The following is a 22,139-nucleotide window of genomic DNA, read 5'->3' on the forward strand; positions in this document are numbered from 1 at the left end:
TGTTGCCAAAATACGCCAGAGCTTTTTACTCAAGGAAGTGCCACTGCACCTACCGCTGACACTACTACTGGAATCCGCTGCAACTACCGCTTCTGGTACCCGAAAACATTAAGACTTCAATTGAGTGTTTAATTTGTCCTCTAGAGGATAATTTGTTGTTTAACCCTCTAGTGCCCAAATTAATTTTCAGACGGACTTAGAAAGAATCACTATAAAACTTTATGAAAATTTTTTAAGTGTTGATTGAAGCTTTTTAGAGGTGTAACTGAAGACCGTCTAAAGGCGGCACTGGGCACTAGAGGGTTAGTTTAATATACTGATCGCATTTCTGTGCTATCCCCGACAGTAGGAAGAAAGCATTTTTCTGAAAACACATTGGTCACGTTTTCATTGGTGACATGTCAGCCGCTGCATCTACCGCTGCTGACACCCGCTGCAGCTACTGCTGCTATCCCTATTACTTACCGTCCAAGTCACCATCTACTAGTAAAACGATCGGTTTGAGCAGAGATAAGCTTTTATTCAGAGTAGAGTAAATTCCCGGTTTACTAGGTTTATAATTCTGTCGACCGTACAAGGGAAAGCAAGCATCAAGCGATCATTCAGAGGTCGAAATCTCCCTTCAAGCAAGGCTTGACATTTTTGAGTAGTACAATAGTACGAAAAATCATATTACAATTTTCTGCGTTTAGGCAGATGCATTGGTGGCTTTCCAATCGATTACTACAAAAACGAAGCAAATTCATTGAAAAATAGCCGACTTATTAGCATTAGATATTGGACACATTTTTCCCTTTTTCCGTTTTAAGATTTTATTTTACACCCCTATGTAGCCGTAATTCCTGAAAGACATAGTTCTACGTCAATAAAGTAAATAAATTTTCTGTTTTAAGAGATAGAGGAGTAGTTTATTTGGAAAAGTTGTAGAAGGTTAAAAAATATGAAATTTTGCTGTACAAACAAAACTCATATCTCTATTGAGTACAAAGTTATAAACATGCTTGTCTTTTCTCCTCAGAAAACCTCTAGAGTGCAGGAGAACATCTTGCACTGCGAAAACAACTGTTCTCACACTAAAGAGCAAATCAACGATCATGCAAGAAGAGAGCGACAAACGATTTTTATCTGTTGAGCTTCCGGAAAGCACTGCGGTGAAATCTGAAATCTCTCTCTTGCGAGACAATGAACTATGGTGTACTTTCTCACACGTTGTTGTGTACTTCTGCGTTTTCTCTGTAGAGTGATTCAACCTTCTTGTTTCTATCCCTCTTATATAGAGGTTACTCAAAATTTAGTTTTTTGTACTTAACTTTTGTTAGTTGCATTTTACAAGACAACGTTGGTCAGATGATTTGTTGGGATAGCATATTTTTTCGATTACTTCCAAAGACATATAAGGTAAGAAGCGGCAAGTGGAAGTTTTCATTATGTCAACAACTTTCCTTTAGTTCAAGTACTACAAACTATTGTAGGTTTCATTTGTCCCAATCTTTCCATATTAGAGTACGACGAGCATATGTTACAATAGATTTTCATATATTAAAAATACTAAAATACTTTTGTATTTGGGGTGGAAAATTGATTTATGGTGCTTTCCCTGGAGGACGCTAATGCTGCTTTGGGTCGTCGGATGTTTCCACTAAGAGTTGTTCTTGTTCAGACGGAAAAATAATTTTGTTTTTTTTTTTTGCTGTGTTGGGTACGTTCGGATCCCTCTGAAATCAATTTCGATAGAAAAAAACTTTTAGTCCACTTTTGGCAAGTCAACGCAAGTTGACCACACTTTTTCGCAGTCGCCGCTCGGTAGGGGTCCGGCGACTGGTTAGTCTGCTAATGCGCTGCTGGAAGCGAGTACCAAAAAATCGAAAAGGTTTTCCGATTGTTTTTTTATAATTCTTTATACTGTCGTAATGAATTAGTTATGCACGGTAAACTTGTTTAAAAACAGATCAGAAACTTGATGGCAGTTTTTTGTGTTTGGAATGGGGTTCAGTGGCCATTCCTAAACCATGAGATATTATTTTGGTAAATTTCGAAAATTGGTCTACAAGATAATAAATAGAAAATAGTTTTTGTGTGGTCAAATTGATCCGCGCAAAGATTGCTAGCAGCCCGGTACAGACAGATTCATTAAACCAAAGGAATTTGCGGTTGTTCCGAAGAAAGTGATATTAAAGTTCCAAATAAAACTTCCGGCAGGTTTTATAATGTTAGGCTTGATAATGTTCAACGGATTGAGTTCTTGTTTGTCGCCAAGGTTTGAACGCAAAATTCTACGCTTAAAAACACCAAGAGCTCGCCGAACTGCCTCTTTCAACGTCCATGCTTCATGGCCGTAGAGGGCCACGGGAAGAATTAGTGTTTTGTAGAGTGCAAGTATAGTACGAGCTTGCAGACTACGGGACCTCAGCAACATTTCAAAAACGCATCGAAAGCTTTCACTCATCCAAACGCGAACGTTACCCGTGCGCCTCCTATCACTGTTAAATCGATGGAGACGCCAAGTAACCATTAAGCAATGTTCCAGGGAACGACTTAGGGGAAAAATTTGTATCGATAATAAGATTCTATATAAAAATTATCCTTCACAAAATTGTGCGATATAATGAAGCGCACATTTTTCTGTAATCACAAATTAAGGTTGCCAAAAGTTAAAAAGGATGTTCTACAATGTTGTAGTCTCGTAAATTTTGCGCAACTTTGTAGGAGAAAGTTTTTTTCGATCTTTTAATAACCGATTTATTGCCAATTCAATAACCAAACGAAGAAAACTACAGGTGCGGCCCTGAAGCTTAAACTGAAAAAAATGAAGGTTTATGTCTATTCAAATGTAAGTTTGGATCTAGAGCTCGATAGCAATATTCTAGAGAAAAACTTGTTTCTACAAAGTTGTTACATATGATGAGGCGGTTATTTTTATGTTATCAAAAATTAGGGTGGGAAAAAGTTTCTATGAAATCAGTTATCATTGACAAGGTGTTTATTGGCAATATTTCAGAAAATATAAAATTATAAAACTTTGCTGAATGAAAAAAAAGCCCCATCTTCGTAAAGTACAGAGTTACAGAATATTTTATATGTAAGTTCCAAAGACTGCATTACACTAAATGGCTATGGAATAAAGTTCCACATTTTTGTCTTTTGGGACCACTGCGCATTAGTGGTACTCGCCAGCTTGTATTTGTGGTACATTTATTTTCGCCTGCTCATTTTGCGCAATTATTCGGCGCTTTCTAGTACAGGTCGCACTCGATTTTCCGGAGACTAGATTTTCCGGGATTCGATTATCATGTTTGGGGCATGTTTGGGACGTGCCAGAATTAAGTGAAAATAATAAATATCTAATTTATTTAATTTGCTTCTCAACATTTTACCCCTTTCCTCCTCAAAAATAATTTTTAGCTACGCCATTGCATCATGCAAGTTACATAACAAAAGGAAATATTCATGTTATGTTCGTTAGTCGCAAACTTGAATAATTTTTTGTGATCCGATCATCCGTAAAATTTTTGGACACTCCGGATAATCGAATCCGACTTGTATTCACCCTCGTTTTCAGAATTGCCAATGAAATTTTTTATTGAACTGGAAAAAATCTGAAAAAAACCGAAAAAAACTGGATTCGCAACAAATTTAAAAAATAGCAAACAAATAATTATGACTGAAAAATTCCCTTGACTGTAGTAAAATTTAGAATTGTAGTCGTCTTTGTTGCCATTAGAATTTCAGTTTACTCTAGTACTGCTCCCAACCTCCCTTGACCGTCGACACCCGATGGTGATTAAAAATATTTTCACTACCAAAAGAGTTTGTTTGATGAAGATAGTGTCTTTGGCAAAGTTGTAAATGATATTTTTATCCTTTCTAAAAAATATATTTTGTAAAAAAAATTTAGAAAAACAAAATGTTTTTTTTTTAAATAATATAATTTTTTTCCTGACTTTGCACGATCGGACAGTCATCAATATTCAACTAATGTTTTGTTGTTTTCGGAAAAAAATTGGATTTTTACAAAACGAGCTTTTATAGATACACAGTACCAAAAAATGAAATTTACTACTAATTCAAATGAAAGCACATAACGATTTCTAGCACATAAAGTGAAAAACATATACAATTTCACATCGTAAATAATGTACAATACAGAATCGTTTTAAGACATGTAAATTTGTACGTTAATTGATATAAACTTAAAGCTTCGAATATAAATATGCATGCAAATTCACAATATATTCATTTACTTTGCATGTGAATATAATGCCACACGAAATATTACGTGGTTTCCAATGCTCCATCTATGTGCGTTTAAAGTAATGTAAATTTTCTTTACTGTGTAATTAATTATTCAATTAATCCTCAATTCTTGACCGATTTTAAATCTTGACCCGTCAAAATTGGAAAATTTTTCTATTTTTAGTATATGGGGCTAAAAGAGCCATTGGTCTTTAAATAGTTCCCGTAAATCCGGATCTTCGGGACCATGTTCTAGGTCGGGAATCTGCTCCGAAATGGCCATTTTGAACAATTTATCAAATGGACTCAAAATGAATGAAAATCAACTCCTGGAGTGATTTCATGAATTTTGATACCAATTTTGTTCGGTTGTAGAGACAATTGTACTAGTTTGTCTCACCGGAACATACTCCCGAAGATCCGGATTCACATGAACCAGATGTGGTCACAGGATCATGTCGGTCCCAGATTCTAAAAGTAGACAGATTTTTCCAATCGTTTGACTTCCAATCTTTGACTGCAAGAAGCATTTTATTTTGTGGGTATCCGGGTGCCCTGCCGCGTACTTATGCGGACTTATGGGGTAAAAAAACTCGAAGCCTTACCCATCGACAAACGACCCCCTCCCCTGCTGCTGTGAACAGTCTGGTGATGGGAAATGGTTTATTTCCACTAGTTAGGAGCATTCCATAAGTTTCAGCTGTTCAGCTGGCTGAGTTGAGGTTATCCTTGTTTTTTAAAGCAATAAAGTCTGAAAAGGTACCCGGGTACCCCGGGCCGAGTACATAACGGTTAAAGACAAAATTATCATCTACAACTTTGTCAAAGACGTCATACCGATCAAACCATTTTGGTCCTGAAAATATATCATCAACACCTCCCCAACATAGCATTTTACATAAGTTCTCAAAAATGAGTCGTTTTTCAAAAAAAAAAAACAATAGTACAAAATGTCAGCCAAATCAAAAATTAACAAATGAAATCACATTGGGGCATTTTTCGTGGAACTGCTTATAGCAATTACTCAATGGCTTCATATAAGATTCTCTTCTGTTTTATACTTAAATTCGATCCGATTGACACAAATTTATCTATAGGTATGGTTTGCTTCTGGTTTACGAACAAAAAAACAATTAAAAATAATTCTCAACACCCATGCGGGGTATAAATATCCACTTTCTACATTCTTCTATTATTATTTTTTCAACGTCTCTGTATACCTTTGTATTTATGTATGAAAGGACTGTGCCTTTGTATAAAACTAATCATTTTATCATCATTTGCATCAAACTGTGTAATATTTGTGTCCACCGTCTTGGTCTGTGTTTCGTCATATTTACAGGACAAAATGGTTTCGACAGATTTTTCGACGGTTCTTCGACAGATGTCAGAAAAAGTTCTAGGCGTTTCAAAAATGCACATTTTGATACACACTCCCAAAATCCACAACATTTCCAGTGTCCATTGGTCACGTCAAGTTATCAAGTAATACTAGGAAACCGGGATAGTATTCTAATAAAATGAAACCGGTTTCATCAAAATTGATTGAATTTTCGTGAAGTTCTGGCTATTTAAAAATTGACCAGATTTTGCCTGTCTCAATTATTTTGTCTATCCGCTGTACATTTTACTTACAAAAATAAAAAGTCTGCTATTCTGTTTATTTTATCACTCTTTTTTCGACGTAACTATAAATAAAAAATAATCTCTATCGTTTTTTCACTTCGAAAAAAATGAAACAAACGTTCTTTTTTCGAAGTCAGTGATTAGGTTCGCCACCAACTGAGCGTCTCGAATACCCACAAGCTGTAGATATAGTAAGTTACAAAAATAACTCCCACAAGACAGTGTGTGTGGTTGATCGTGGCATGCTAGAAACGAGACACAATAGTAGAGGGTGATTCGATATCAATCTTAGGAGAATTACCTTCCCAACACTCCACACCAGAGTCATCGGAGATTGCGGGTTCGGTTTTTTGTTAGTCTAAGTCACACCTTCAGTTCTGCATCTGCATCGTCATCACAAAACTACATATATTTATGCTTTATGGCAATACTTTGCTGACCAGTGCAATTTTCGTTAAGCTTCAATTTCTTCAAAGCAGATAATGTGTGTAATAAGAAAACCAAAAATAGGGCAATAAATGTGATACAGACTTGGAAATATATCCACATTTGGACGGGATTCGAATCTGCAATCTCCCTGTCTCCCGCATGGTGTTTTATTCAATTAAATTTCTGGATCGCTATATCCTTCCAACCCCAGTTATAGTATTCCATTGTGTAGCCGCTAATTCTTTCGCACACTCCGACGCACACTGTTTTCAAAGCTGCAAAACAGTGATCAAAATTATTTTGACCCAAAAAATGATTTTAGGCCCATAGTGTCTTGTTTGACAACTTTGCCTAAGACATCATTCTTCTATCCGCTGATTTGAATTAACTTTTGTGGAATTTTTCGGAGAAGCCCCTAGAATTCCTTCAAGATTTATATTGATAAAATAACGCATTTGTTTACTAACGGATATTTACACGAAGGGACAATTGCCTATACCGAGATTGAATGATGTTTGACTTATACTCTAATGAAGGAATAATTTTTTACAACCGAAGATATGTATATAAGAGAAAAAAAAATTTCTTAAGCAAAAATGTGTGTGTTTGCTATAGTAAACAAGATTGTAGAACATTGAAAAACTGTGAAAAATCACTATACAAATTATACAAATTATCTCTATAGAAAACTCCACAAAAATCCATTTGAATAGACTTATGGTGTCCTAATAATATAATAAATTCAATCTTTGATCATCGCATGTCACGATTCTCAAAAACCTTTATTGTAGAATCAAATTTTGTTCATCATTGTTGAATACTTTCATGAGTTTTAAAAACCATCTACAAAAATAGTTTATTACTATTGCCCAATTCACATCTTGAATCAACCTATAACCAATTCCTGAAATAAATAACAATGTATCAACCACCGAAAACAACATCATTCATCTGCAAGCGCTCTCTAGACCACACGCAAGCTGCTCCAGAAATACTTTACCAAATCAAGGTAATTCCATTTGTATCAACGGAAGCACTATTTGATTCCAAGTAGAAGAAAACTATGTACGTTAGACTGGTCCGAGTATCAATGAAAACTGAAAAGCTTGGCTTAACACACATTTATAGTTTTCGTTAAAGTCTCAAAGAATATTATACAACAAACAAGTAATTTTGTCGAATAGCTTAATTTCTTTCTTTGTATATGAATTTCAAAATTGTTGAACGTTATTTTTTCGACCACTCTAACGAATGCCAGCATCCTGTTCTCTCACCGCAGAATCACGTGACACCCATGACACCGCAAGCAGTTAATTTCAAACGAACTTTCCTCATTGTCTTCCTGTGTGCACTGATCGGATACATGCTTTTCTCTTCTTCTCTTGCAGCTCCCAATGGCCGAACCCCGCTCGGTGGAGACGTTTGGGTACTGCTAATTAAAGACGCCCGGCTAAATGATACCGATGTTTACGTGTGCGAAGTGAATAGTGATCCTGTGGTGCGAAGTTTTCATCCGCTGCGAGGTAATTATTACTTTGTACATCCCGCTTTGGCTCCCACCGGTGCTTCCAGCAAACGATCGCGGCGGCAACGAACGACGTATTTATTCTCTCACAGGTGAACGTAGAAACCCCTATCGGTAGCTACCGTGGAACGTATCCTTGTGGCTGCAGGTGACAACAGGAGCGACATCGAGCACGCTGAGGCGAAATTTACGAACGTAGCTGAACTTTTCCTCAGGGCTTGGCATTGTCGAAAACGGGATGTCGTCGTTGCCGTCGTCGTTGCTAACGTCGTTGTCGTCGTGGTTCGGTAACTACGGTATGGTAAAGGAACCAACTTCGTGATGTACTCTCAAGTGATGCAAACAAAAACTTTCATCTCGCTCCAAACCACTTCCCTCCGCCCGAAATCGTTCCCGGTTTCAATCTCTAGACTCGTTTTCTGAACTGTGACAGTATTCTCGCATGCACGCGTTGAGAATACTGGTATGTGGGAAGCTGCATGTCCCGGTAAGGTTGACAACTTGTTCGTGCACAACGCTTACCGGGAAAAGTTTCGCTTCAACATTAGGCCATATATTGCACCAGCACTAGCAACAGCATAACAGGTGAACTACGGTAACAATTTCCGTCCGCCAGCACGAATCTGACTTTCGTCTGCTGTTAAAGTTGGATTGACACCTAACAGGAAGCGTACATTAATAGATTTAGAACAGTTTAAATTGTTGATAAGACTGTGTGTTGTGCAGTGCCGCGTGCTACTGTTGACAGTTTTTAGCTCAATTTCCGGGCAAATTGGGAAAATGTTATAGAATTTGACGTGAGATTTTTTTTCAGAATGAACAAACATATCCATGGAATTTTTGTGTGGATTTAAACACTCGGCGTATTCCTTCCTTTTGAAACCGATGGAGGCGCCTTGTTTATCATGTTATTTTATGTACACCATTCAAAATAACACCTTTGATATAAAATGGGAACGTGTTCACACACAGAAACTCTGATTTGGCTTAAAGACAGCATCCAGCGTATCACAACGTTACTAATGATCCATTTTCATTTCCTCTAAATTCTCGTTTACAGTAAAAAAATCAAAAAAAGCGGGCACAACCGAATCCTCTTCCACGTCCGAATCAAGCACATCCGGGGACAAGACTAATGCCGAGGAGCTCTCCGACGAGGAGGAAGACGCTGAAGTCTCCCCGGACGAGGTGGCGGCCCCCCGAGTCTCGCATGACTTTACCGGTTGCTGCAAGTCGACCAACGTCAGTGAAGCGTGTTTGGGTTTTTGCGTGCTGCATAACATCCTGGAAGGAAACACCGGAGTGGAACCGGAACAGTGTGAAAAAGATTTCCCCAATATCGTTAAATGTATGGCCGATGGCAGGAATCACGTGCCATGCTGTGTGGGAAAGGGTATTCCAGATTTGTGCCAGGATATGTGTCGGGGAGAATACACTCCGTTTACGGATCTTTTAAAATCACGCGTTTCATGTGTGCAGCACACGCTACCCGGACTGCAGTGCATTCTGGACAATATCCAGCGTTTACCCTCCGAGCCCCAGTCGGTCGCAGTGGAAGCACTGACCGAACGATCTCTACAGGTGAGCTGGTCCCCACCGGAACGGCTGGCCAAAACAGTCAAATACTACCAAATCAACGCAACCAAGTTGCACTCATTCGATCAGGACTTCCTGGCGAACGCTACCAAAGATAGTATGTTAAGTATTCAAGTGTCATCGGATCAAGGATCGGTTATTGTCAGCGATCTGGACCCCTTCACAATGTACACGATCACCGTCAGTGCGCATAACGATTTCGGATCCAGCCTGCCGAGCATCAAAATTCGCGCTCTCACGCTAGAGAATGGAGGCGGCAACAAGCAGACCAGTGTGGCCGTCGTTCCTATTTTGCCAGGTGAGTGTTTGCTTAATGATATTCAAATTGGAATTGTGGTATCGTCATATTATTGCTCCATCTTAGTCAAACTTCAATCTTTTTTCCAAAATTTTATTATTCAACACTGACTACATTTTGTTGTATTTAAAACAAGCCTAATTTCAGAAAGAAATTTTATATGCGAATGAAATTATGGTGTATAGAACAATTGAAAACTTCAAAAAATTAGTGATTAGTCCCGTGGCTTTGGTAAAATCGATATGAATCATGATAAACACTTTTTAAGTATTTATTGAAGCTTTTTAGAAGTTTGACTGAAGCCCGTCAAAAAGTGGCATTGGGCACTAGAGGATTGAGAACATTTTTTTGCACTGAAAATATACTAAAACATCGCACAAAGATTTACAGCGGGAGCTGCCGGAATGCTTTTATCTGTGGCATTCAACAGTTTTCTGAAAGTTATTCTAATCAATGAACAAACTCTTGCATTCTCACCGCGTGCCTGTTAGTAGTGAAAATTGCGAGATAATCGTTTGTTTCCAATTTCTTGTGTTTTCTACAGACATGGACCTTATGAAGTTTTATAAACAACTTTTCTCCTCGTACCAAAAAAACAATTCTGCAAGCAGAAGACAATTATATAGAGCTCAGTCAAAATCATAAGAATTGCTGTCACAAACGTAAGAGTAATAAATCAATGGAATTTGACAAGGTTACTCCAGTAGAGCTGCTCCATTGCACGTTTGGCATAGAAGTTTGATGGTGAAATTATTAACCTTCGATTTTCCAATTTTTATAATCAAAATTTGAAAAAAAAAAATTTAACTGATGTAACTCTGCAGATTGTCTATCAGAATTCAAAATCTAATAAATTTTCTAATGTGCTTTACCTACAAGTTGCACAAAGTAAATGGTTGGCGAAGATAACTTATTTAGAGACTTAAGCGGATATTACACGAAGCAAATATTTGCGTGAACTAACGGACTATATTTGTTTGCTCGTCTGATACCGATATATTTGCTCCAATTATTTGCAAAAATATGTTTGCCGTTGTATTTGCTCAACAAAAAATCAAATGAATATATGCTTTGTCTAATGTCATTCTTTGCTTGTCAATTCGCTACTGAATGAATATTTGCTTTCATATTTTCCTATGGTTGATGTTGAGAAAATATTATATAGAAACCTGCTTTTTGATTGATGAACTTCAAAAGTGTGTGAAAGCTACATTTGAAGTTGAGATATTAAATAGGCATTTTATTTTCTTCCTCTCGGAGAAGAGGAGAGAAGCGTCCTGCAGTAAAGGCACTTCTACTCATAACTCTGGAATTTCTGTGAATTTTAAAACGAGGTTTCGTGGGATGGAAATTCACAGTATATTAAGTCGTTTGCCATCAAAAACTGAAAAATGCAAAATTTTAAGTTTTGCCAATGTTGCACGAAACCGACGTCATAGTTGACGTTGGACTACGTAAATTATTATTCATCAAACTCTTCAGTTATATATGTGGTGGTCCTGAAAAGGACCGTTTTTTATTGCTCTTGTAGTCCGAAATGGTAATGGCTGCTTCTGGAAGCGATGGTTACTCACTGTAAAAATGCTGACTTCGTTTTGGAAAATAACACTTTGTACAAAATTTTGGAATCTGTTAAGAGAAACGGTTTTAGTTCGATTTTACAGCAGCAATGAACTCAGAACAAAATTTTAATATCCATCAGCCGTAGCAGCAGAATGCAATACGTAACAGCGTAATATACTGTTGTGTGGCTAAGAGTGCTGCACTCTTGCTATCTGCTTCCATCCAAAACGAGAAAAATTTGGTTGTCTTCTATGCAAGGCGCAACAGAATACAACGTGTTAACTTGTTGCGTGGCTGAGAGCTTCATCGGTCCGGTTGCACTGGTTGCCGGATCGAAATGAGATTCATTTTCCGTACATTTGTATTACAAACCGGATAAAATATCTTTGCGCCTTGCAAACCTCTAAACTAAAGCTCATGAAGCGAGATAATATCATCATCAGATTCATTCAAAACCGGCACAGCACAAAATTTATAGATTCGAGAAAGACGTGTTTGACAGTTAATATTATCTTTTCCATTTCCAAGCAAACTTTAAAGTTTAAAACTTTCCATTCTTATTGAACCAATTTTATTATTATTGTGCATATATACAAAACTGATCTGATTTACATCGCACGTTGGTGTGTTCTGCTGAGAATACTAGCTTCGTTTTGTGAAATTCATACAATTCATACAAAATATTTAAACTTCTCAAGAAAGACAGTTATAGTTCGACTTCACAGAAAAATTTCGAGATCAGGATGATGTTATTTCCCAATCGAAGCCGCAGGATGCAACACGAAACAGTGTGATATACTGTTGAGTAGCTAGAGGTACTACACCGTTACTATCTTCTTCGATCCGACATGAGAAGAATTTGATTGTCCCACTTCCAAGCTGCAACATGATACAAGGTTATTTCGTTTCGTGACAGAGAGCTCTATCCGGTTATTTTTCATACATTTATATTACATTTGGAGTAAAACATTTTCGCATCTTATGAAACTGGGAAAATGACAGAACTTGAAAAAAGCGGAGCCACTTACAATATGGGTCGGAGCTAAACCTTGCGAGCAGAAAGTGAGCTCGTCATTGGTTATCCACTGCTTTTATGAATAATTTTTGATTCATTTTTTCACTGTTTTGCAATTGAAAAGATACGCTTATTACACTGGTCGACAAAATGAAAAAAAGTGCATCCTAAAAGCTCAAACAGGAAAAAATGAAAAATTATAGCTATTCAACCATTCCTATGAATTTTGGTTCCGCTAGCCATAAATTAGTTGTATCTATGACTAAAATTCAGAGGTTTAGATTTGCAATAAAATATTGAGAATATGCTTCGAAACTTACGGGGTGCTCAATAAACTTGAATACACTTTTAATTGTGTTGAAAAATGCAAATACAAGATATTCTTTTCTGAGTCTTTTGTTTGTTGTTTGTTGAATGTTTGTGGAAAACCTTTACGACATATTAGCTGGGAGCGCCGATCTCCCCTTTGTGCTATATGATGAGTTTGAGACGTTCCTCAAAAGAATCACACGCGGCACGCACCTGCTCCGTTGGAGCTCCATCGTCCATTTCAGTATAATATTTTTTTAGTATCAATTATAGGATCTTCTCAGATTCGGCATGAGTTTAGGTTTACTATAAAAAAAATACCAAGTTTGGTGCTGATTGGAGCACACCTCTCTCTCCATTGGATCCTCGTCTTTTTGATAAAAGTGCAATATTTTCTTCAAAAACTTTTTTTTTATTATTTAAAAACAGGCTGTCTACTGATACGTTATTTTAGAAGAAAATTAGTCAAGAAATCCGACAAAACTGTAAATTCCAAGCCACAAGGTTTCCAAATGTGTTATTTGAGCATTTGAAAAATCAAACTGCATTTTTCGGCAAATGAGTATATTTCGACTTCAAATTTGACAATTTCATGATATTTCTGAGAGAATGTTACTTGAAAAACACTTATCATATTGAGGTATTATGAGTGAAACTAGAGGTACAACATTTTTAAAAAATAATGTCAAATTTTCTATGGTTCAAGAAAATTTTTCTTTTTAAGCTTTTTTATATCTCTGAATATTTTATATCAATCGACAATCTGAAAGTTGCATTTTCAAGGAAATTAGTCGCCAAGAAATCCAACAAAAATATCAATTTTGGGTGACACTAATGCCAGCTATGTTATTTTTGCATTTGGAAAATTAAATTGCAGTTTTCGGCCAATGAATATGGTTTGACTTCAAATCTTACAATGTAATCGTATTCTTGAGAAAATTTTACTCGAAAATAACTTATCACTCAGTGGTATTTCAAAACTCGAAACTCGAGTTACAGTATTTTTAAGAAATAAAGTCAAATTTTCTCTGTTTTGCTCATAATTTTTACCATATTTTGCTAATATCTCTGGGACTGTAATGGATATGGATATTCTAATTTATACAATTTGGCGTAGAATAGTCAACGAATTATGAAAATATATAAGTGTTACCAGTAAACTCGATATCAGTAAAACTAGTTTTTTTTTATTGGTTTGAAATTTCTAAATTCTAAATGTTCATTTTTAAGATGAAACTTTCTATAGGTATTAGACTCATATAGCTTAAAGTTACCGATTTCAGTTCAATTTTTTTCGGAGGGTTGTGTTGCCAACTGTTGTTTTATACTTAATAAATAATGTTGTTCAATAGCTCAAAACAATAATTGACAACACTGTCTTCTATCAAAAAATATGATATTATGAGATATATAAACCCTAATCTTTGGCAACATACTTCAATTCATTAAATTATGAGGTATTCGGACGTCTCTCAGGAAGTTCTCAGGAACTACATTCTCGGCTACATAGGGATGTTTCAAATTTCAAATGCTAATAAATCGGTTAGTTTTCGATGGATTTCCTTCGTCCTTGCAGAAATTGATTGGAAAATCTTCTAAGATTCTTCCCAATTGCAGAAAATTGTAATTTTATTATTCAAACTATTGTACTATTGAAAATTGTCAAGTTTTGTCAAAACGAAAAAAATCGACCTCTGATTGGTCGTTATATTGCTTCCCAAGCACGGTCGACAGAATCATGGACCTTACAATTTGAAATGTGTTATTTGGCCTATATAATAGCCTGTTTCAGCCGAAGCCGCTTATAATAGTTCTAGACAGCGACAACACCAGTCCTCCCTTGGCAGCAGCAGTAGCAGTGCAGCGGATAGCGGCCATAGCTGTGGCATGGCAACGAATAGCGCAGCAGTTGCAGCTGGTATCCGCATCAAAAGTAATAGGCCAGCTGATGCATTGGGGCACTTCCTCTAGTGAAAACCTGTCTCTGTGTGATAGCGGTCACTAGTAAATGCATCCAATGAAAAGTTACCTCATTATGACAATACACCAACGTTCGGGAAAGCTGGCGTTCAAAATACATGAGCCGTCTAGTTTTGAGTGTCAAAACAGCTTTTTACTATGTTATTCTACCACAAGAAACACCTTATTCGCACTGTCAGTGATAACGCAGAGAAGCGTCCGGCATTTTATCCGATATTGAGTTAAACAGTAAATTGTCCTTTTGAGGATGAACTTAATTTATCTTACACCTTCAAATTTGGAACAGTTTTAAATTTGACCTAGTTTCCATGTCTCAGCACGTACTGAATAACCTTTTCTTTCAATAATAAGCATAACACCAGAACAGCTTTTATTATCTGCATAAAAATTAAGTTTTCGCATAATTAAACCTTAAAAATTATTAAGCCCCAAGTATAATCCTTGTTAATCCTAGTTGAAGCGCAAAATTCGATAGATCTGATTGGTCTTTAATATGATTGCTTCCCAAGTACTGTCTACAGAATTATAGATCTGGCAGTTTGAAATGTCTATATAAGAGCCTGTTTCAGCCGAAGCCGCTCATGATTCCGTGAAGCACAGTCAACCAAACAAATGAATTGAAAATTTAATATTTTCTTTATTTCTCATTTTCACTGAATTTTAAAAACATGCAATACAAATAATGTATCAAATAACCTTATGTAGTTCTACGCCAAGTTTGCGGTCGTGGCTTTGCATACAACTCTTGTGATTTTTGGAAATATTACCAAAATAATACTATTATTTTCCCAAAGCTGTGCAATTTTAAGTTGTTTTCTGACAATGCTGTATCTGCTACCTGAGAAACTGATAACTTTGAGATCTGGGAATAGATCCTAGAAAAAAACTCATGAGAAAAACCTTCCTTTGCGATGTTCAATCAAGTTAGAACTCTGAAGTTCCATATGATAAAAAACAATAATGCGACTGGCAGCATTTTCAATAAAATTTATATATTTTCTGGATTCCTTGACTATTTTCTTTTCAATTTCATAACTCAGAATATCCATAGTAAAAACAGTTGAAAAAAATTGGCAAAATAAGGATTTAAATTCAAGGCAAATGAGTAAACTCCAGTTTTGCTCATTATATCTGAGGTAATAGGTATTTTTCGTGTAAAATTTTCTCAGAAATACGATTAAATTGCACACAATATACGATTAAATTGCATACAGAATATACCCGCAAATGGAAAAATAAAAATAAAAAAACAATCTAATTTTTCAAATTGCATAAATAACATATTCAGCAACACTGCATTTCAAAACTTGTATTTTTGTTGGGTTCCTTGAACAAATATTTCCACAATTCAATCTCCAGAATTTTCATTGATAATAAATATCCGGAGATATGAAAAAGCTTGAAGAAGAAGAATGCTTAAAACCAGAGGAAATTTGACTTTCTTTTTCTTCTCGAGTGTAAAATACCTCAGGAGCGTGTTTTTTATAAGAAATTATGTCAGAAACATGATGAGATTGTCAATTTGAAACTAAATAATTTTTAAAATAACTTAAATGACATTAATATTGTTTCACGAGACGTAATTGATTTTTGGTGGAACTTTGAAGGCGCAGTTAGTTAAATTTACCTTCTTAATTATAATTATTAAAAAATAAAATTAAAAACTAAATACCGACTCAAAACATTATAAATCAACGATATTTCTGATGAAAAAGGTGTGCAATTTTTGTCACCCAAATTTTTAAGTATACCTACTAAAACAATAACAAGAGACGAATCCGAACGGTGTTGAGTAAAGTCGCTGATTTTAGTTTAAACCTCATAGATTGATACGACGTACCGATTTTGAGTTCACAGTCAAATAGCGTGAAATTTCGTCTAGACGTTGGAGCTTAAGTTTTTTAGCGACTACTAAAATCTACCCATTTCATCTCTGTAAATGTTATGTCTTTCTGTAATTCACACAAAATGCTAGAAAACAATATACTTGAAAGTTACATTTCCCTCCCAGTAAAGATTTTGTACGCCTGATGTCACCAACTGTCGCTCTCTAATTCTAAGCATATTATTTATCCGCGTTTGTTAACAAATGTTAACAAAACAGGTTTAATAATCTGCTATATTATTACACTTATTACAATAAACACATTGTCCGGGCCACCAGTTACATAATCGCTTCTACGAGTAACAGCTTAAAATATCCTCTCTCAAGCTGGTTTCGAACGGAAAAAAAAACCTTCCATCATTCCTAATGCCGCCACCAACAGGCTTTAATACTTTTGAAATGGGTTTTTCATAGAGCCGCCTTGAACTTCTTCGCCTCTGTGCCACAGTGATCATGCGCAAACCCCGAACAATATAATCCCTGTCGACTGTGGACGATGATATCCGGCATCGTCTTCCACGAAAGTAAACGATTCAACCGGGAAGACGGGGAAAGCATCTTCTTCTCAAGACACTTTACTGCTTGCTGGCGCTCTCATCCGGCGCAACTGGGGCAGAAACATCAAAGGCAAGCAAAAGGTTTGCTGCACCGTAATTTCGAGAGGATTATGGTTGAGAAATTCTTCCGTGTGCCTTTTGCCACTTTCTTTCTACTTACTAGCAATGAGTTTCCACAGAGACAAACACACACAGATCTACTGCACCGAAAAAATATTTCAATTCGAAAGCTTACTTGAAATAATGCTTCTTTTCTCTTGCAATCCGATAACAGATGTGCGCGGCTGCTGCATAAAAAACGGTGTTACCCACCGGACCTGTCTAGACAAGATGTGTGATCCAGTAAAGGCTGATTTCACCGAAGTACCAGATCTAATGGTATGCGCTCCCTGGGCCAATATCACGTTCGGTTGCTTGGCCAACAAAATAGACCATACGTCATGTTGTAAATCTCGCGGAATACCGGACGGTTGCCTAACGTTTTGTTCGGGAACAGTGAAAGCGATCAATTTCAACTACTTCAAGTGTCTGCAGTACATGTCCGACTACAGCAGTTGTCTGCTGCAAGGCTATGGAGTCTTGTCGGGTCCACCGTCTAAACTGAAAGCTCCCCTGATAGCATCGCATTTTGTGGTACTTGAATGGAAACCACCGAAAATTCTTCCAGATACTGTAACCTCATATCACTTGCACTACAGACGATTGGGAAGCGGTGAAGAGTATAGTGTTGTGGAGAAAGATCAACCTCCTGTTATTCTGGAAGACTTAGAAGCTGCCCAGTATTATGAAGCATTCGTGGTAGCAGCCAACGCGCACGGAAAGGGTGGTCCTTCACCACGCTTAGTGTTCCAAACCAAGAGAGAGGTAAACTGTAAACAAAGATCCTGGGAACTTTTCACTAACAGATTTTATTCCACAGAATCAAGCGGAACCGATCATTCCAACGTATAACATATCTTCCTGTTGCCACGCTTCCGGAATCCTACCGCAATGTGCTCCACTGTGCAGTTACGACGTAAAAATGTCTGATTTGCAAAAATTGGGTAACACCTGCCGGGGTCAAATCGGGACGATCGTACGTTGCAGTGCCGGAGGCCGGGACCACTCATCCTGTTGTGAACGCCGCGCTGTACCTCCCAAATGCCGTTCGCTGTGTCGAGGTGTAATAACTCAATCTCCTTCCGACTGTCTTCCGTACGCCGGTAACATCATTCAATGCTTCGAGGAAGGAATTGGACACATTCCGGCTCCAGTCGAAGATCTGCACGTTACTTCGGTTTCGAACACGAGTATTTCGTTGGCATGGGTTCCGTCAGAGGTCGATCCGAACAATACCGACACGCAAGCCACGGATTATCTCGTTCAGTACGGGAAGGTAAACAACATGACCATGTACGAAACCATCATCAAACTGGAGAACGTAAGTACCTGTGGGTTTCTCCTCTGATATAGATCTAGACTATTTCGTTTATTAGGAGGTCAACACTACGGAAACCGAGATGGAGCTTACGAATCTCGAACCAAAAGGACTGTATCGAATAACGGTAATCGCCAGAGGACTTCATGGATCATCGCTTCCATCTTCCATGCTGCTGATTAACACATCACGCACAGATGCTGCCAGCACTGTATACGGTGCTCCGTCGCCACCTCATTCCATTTCGGTTTCTTCACATAGCGCCACCTGGATAACGGTGGCCTGGCAACCGCCAGAGTTTTCTCATCCTCATGAGACCATTACCTATCGAGTAATTCATAAGGTTGCCAACAATTTCACTGTGATTGATACTCGGCTGCTTTGGGTTCGGATTTCTAACTTACAACCAAACACCCAACATATTGTGTACGTTGTAGCCTTGGGTGCCAAGGGAACCAGTCTTCCTTCGGAAACATTGGTTGCCTGGACGGATCCAGCCTTGCCTGCTTTTGTTGATGTAAGTTGTTTCGGTTTTAATAGATCCAACACCTCAATAACATACTCAATACTTCACACAGCCACCAACGGTTCACCCTTCGGATATAATCTCCGAGGGAGGCTCGATGACAATTCTGTGTCTCGCGCTGGGAAATCCTGCACCAACAATTTCCCTCTATGTCGGGGGTCATCTGGTCCGACAGGACACCTCTCGGCATATGATCACCGTGATACACAACGTGACGACGGATATGGAGCACATCTCGTGCTACGCTGATAACGGATATGGCATTCCGATGCAGGCCTCCAAGAAGGTCAACATAAGTTGTACGTATTATAATGCTTTGTCTTATGTAGTTGATTTTTCACTAACTACTCGATAATCCTCAGTTGCCCCACGCATCCAAGCATCTGGTATCACTATCGCATCTGTTGGTGAATCCGTTGACCTTAAATGTACAGTCCGAGCGAGACCAATTCCCAAAACGATGTTTTGGCGAGACCACGACGGTCGGGTTCCAGTTATCCAAGGAGGAAACTTTGGCATGGCTATGCGTAATGATGTTGATGTAAGTCTCCTACTATTTCACCAACCAAAAACAGATTATTAAGCATTTACTTTCACAGGATAACTCCCTCTACACAATGACACTAACCATCAGTAAACTAACGGCACAAGAAGTTGGAGAATATTTCTGCCATGCGGAAAATGCGCTCGGTTCATCAACCCGGGCGGTGTCCGTACGAATTCGTAACACAGCGGCGTTCGCCAACGTATCGGAATGCTGCGTATCGCAGAACGTATCATCGGCCTGTATGAGTGCCTGCTCGTTCTACATCGACATCGAGAGCGTAATCGATCGGCCAGAATGTTTGGTGGACTTCGACAAGTTAATGAAGTGCGCCGCCGATGGTTCGGATCATCGGGGATGCTGCGCTTCGAAGGACCTTCCCCGACGGTGCTTGAACTGGTGTCGAGGAGAACCGATCAACCCTCCGGGTATCTGTGCCTTGCAGCACACTCGCACGATTGTTGGATGCTTCCAGGAGAACCGTGATCGACTTCCGGGGCCACCTCAGAATCTTCAGGTTCAAGTTCTGAATGACGAAGAAGTGCTTATCAAGTAAGAATTACAAAAGAACATTCATGACACAAAGATTTAAATGCAATTTTATCCAATTCTAGATGGGACCCTCCAAGCAAGAACCCACACACCGTCGAAGGGTATCGATTGTTCTGGCACGACATGGAGCCCGTGACCGAGAATTTCTCCAACGTGATTAGTGGCTTGGGAACAAGCCGTCTGGATGCTAAAGAAACTAGTATCAAACTGGAAGGTCTCAAACCAAATGTTATGTACGAATTGGTGATCAAAGCCGGAAACCACTTTGGAGCGTCTATTTTGTCGGATCCACTACGATTCACTCTTGGTGATCACCACATTACATCCGCTTCCCAGTCTTCGAATGCGGGCGTGATTAGTGGCATTATTGGTGGCATCCTGGCGATCATACTTGCCATTTCAGCGTTGGTGATTATGAAGAAGCGGAAAATCGGTCAAAAGCAGGCCAACGGAGGAGTCGCTTTCGAAAATCCAAGCTACCTCCGCGAGATGAATGTGGAACATGTTCAGGTGAAAATGCAACACTCTAGTTTTATTCATTAGTTTTATTCATTTATTGTTCCACCTAGATTCCCGCCGTTTCCGGACAATCAACCACTGACTGGCGGCAGGAGTCACTACATTCTGCCAACGGTACAGCTACTACCGGTCTAGGACAGGACAATTCAGTGGTCCCGATGGCAACTGAGGTCAACCCATCGCTGTACGAAGAGCTTAAGCTCGGCCACGATCGGGCCGGATTTAAAAGACTAGTTTCTTAGGAATTGGTTAGTATTACTCCCTAGGAAATGTCCGCACAGTCGGATAAAGATTTTTTCGAACCCCTGGGAGTTACAACAAGCATAACGCGAAGTGTACTTGTAAATAACAACGGACAGTTATAGATGTAATGTATGACGGTGAGAACAGAGTGGGACACCGTCGGTGAAACTCACCCTCTCTCTCCCCTGTGTTTGTCAACTGTTTTTTGTACTAGTTGTGATTGAGAGTAATAAGGTGATGATCTTTTAGGTGCTGATTAAGATTTTATATAGGATTAGACAAATTTTCTATAGCGAAAGGTGCAGATTTTAAACCAAGCTTAATTGAGGAGGAGTAGCACTAACACACATCACCTAGTAATACGTGCAGTTGTGTACTGCCTGATAGTTGTTTAGAACCGGGAATTTGTTTCAACCTTAGACGCACCTACCACCCAGCCGACATTCGAAAATAAGACAAAGTAGAAGACACCAATACCAACGCCACCAGCATCAACAACGATCTAGTCAAAACGATGAAATCAAAGTTCACCGTAGACGCCAGTTTACTAATAGACCGAAGTGCGGATGAAACAGCGAATCTTCTGTAAGGCGGTTTGCGACACCAGTGGCAATAATTCGTTAAGTTACTCAAACCTTCATGAATTAGATATTTATTGTTAAAGATGGCGGAAGCATATTCGCATGCGAGTGCTTCCGCTGAATATTTGAAACTAGCAAATCAGTTACTTTTATTATGTTTAGGGATGTGTGTTTGGCAAGTGTCGCAAAAAAAAAATCTGAGGCTTTGTATAAAGCTGAAACGCATCGAATCGGCGAGGTGAATTTATTTTCAATTGGAATAAGTCCACCATTGTAACAGTGACGGACTTCTATTGGGAATATCGCAAATGTCTACGATGTACATACGGTTCATGTGAAAGAAAAAATTTCAATACACCACTAAGAACGATATTCGGGCTATTGAAGAATAGGTAAGTTACGATGGAAAACATTGGTATAGGAAGTAATGAAATTCTCGTTTGAACAAAAACAAAACCTCTAGAGAAGCAATAAAGACAGTTAGTTTTATAAAAAAAAATATTCACTAACTCAAAATTTCATATTCGAATGCCGTTCTGATCTGCAAAGTGGAATAACTCTGACAGTCTCCTTCAACGACTATTTGAACAACTGGTTTGCTAAACCGAGTCTCGAGTTGAAACGTGTGGATCTATGCCTATTAGGGTAAATTGACCAAAAGTTGACCCTGTACCTATAGTGGACCACTCATCGGATTACCTCGATTTCTCTTATCATATATCGGAATTTATAAAAGTTTGT

General features: G+C 38.2%; 1 protein-coding gene across 5 annotated transcripts in view; it reads left to right on the top strand.

The window, feature by feature from the left end:
* The window catches only part of LOC129720980 (Ig-like and fibronectin type-III domain-containing protein 1), a 326,155-nt gene extending 304,264 nt beyond the window's left edge, over positions 1-21,891 (top strand). For all 5 annotated transcript variants that reach the window (XM_055672974.1, XM_055672971.1, XM_055672973.1 and 2 more), the window contains 10 exons: positions 7,677-7,811; positions 8,874-9,707; positions 17,291-17,880; positions 17,936-18,436; positions 18,492-18,950; positions 19,012-19,258; positions 19,322-19,500; positions 19,559-20,055; positions 20,118-20,565; positions 20,625-21,891. In XM_055672974.1, the coding sequence (XP_055528949.1) occupies positions 7,677-7,811; positions 8,874-9,707; positions 17,291-17,880; positions 17,936-18,436; positions 18,492-18,950; positions 19,012-19,258; positions 19,322-19,500; positions 19,559-20,055; positions 20,118-20,565; positions 20,625-20,816 (4,082 nt within the window). In that variant the 3' untranslated portion in view covers positions 20,817-21,891. The remainder of the gene's footprint in view (positions 1-7,676; positions 7,812-8,873; positions 9,708-17,290; positions 17,881-17,935; positions 18,437-18,491; positions 18,951-19,011; positions 19,259-19,321; positions 19,501-19,558; positions 20,056-20,117; positions 20,566-20,624) is intronic.
* The last annotated feature ends 248 nt before the right edge of the window (positions 21,892-22,139 follow it).

This window comes from Wyeomyia smithii, chromosome 2 (assembly GCF_029784165.1).
Source record: "Wyeomyia smithii strain HCP4-BCI-WySm-NY-G18 chromosome 2, ASM2978416v1, whole genome shotgun sequence".
NCBI lineage: Eukaryota > Metazoa > Arthropoda > Insecta > Diptera > Culicidae > Wyeomyia > Wyeomyia smithii.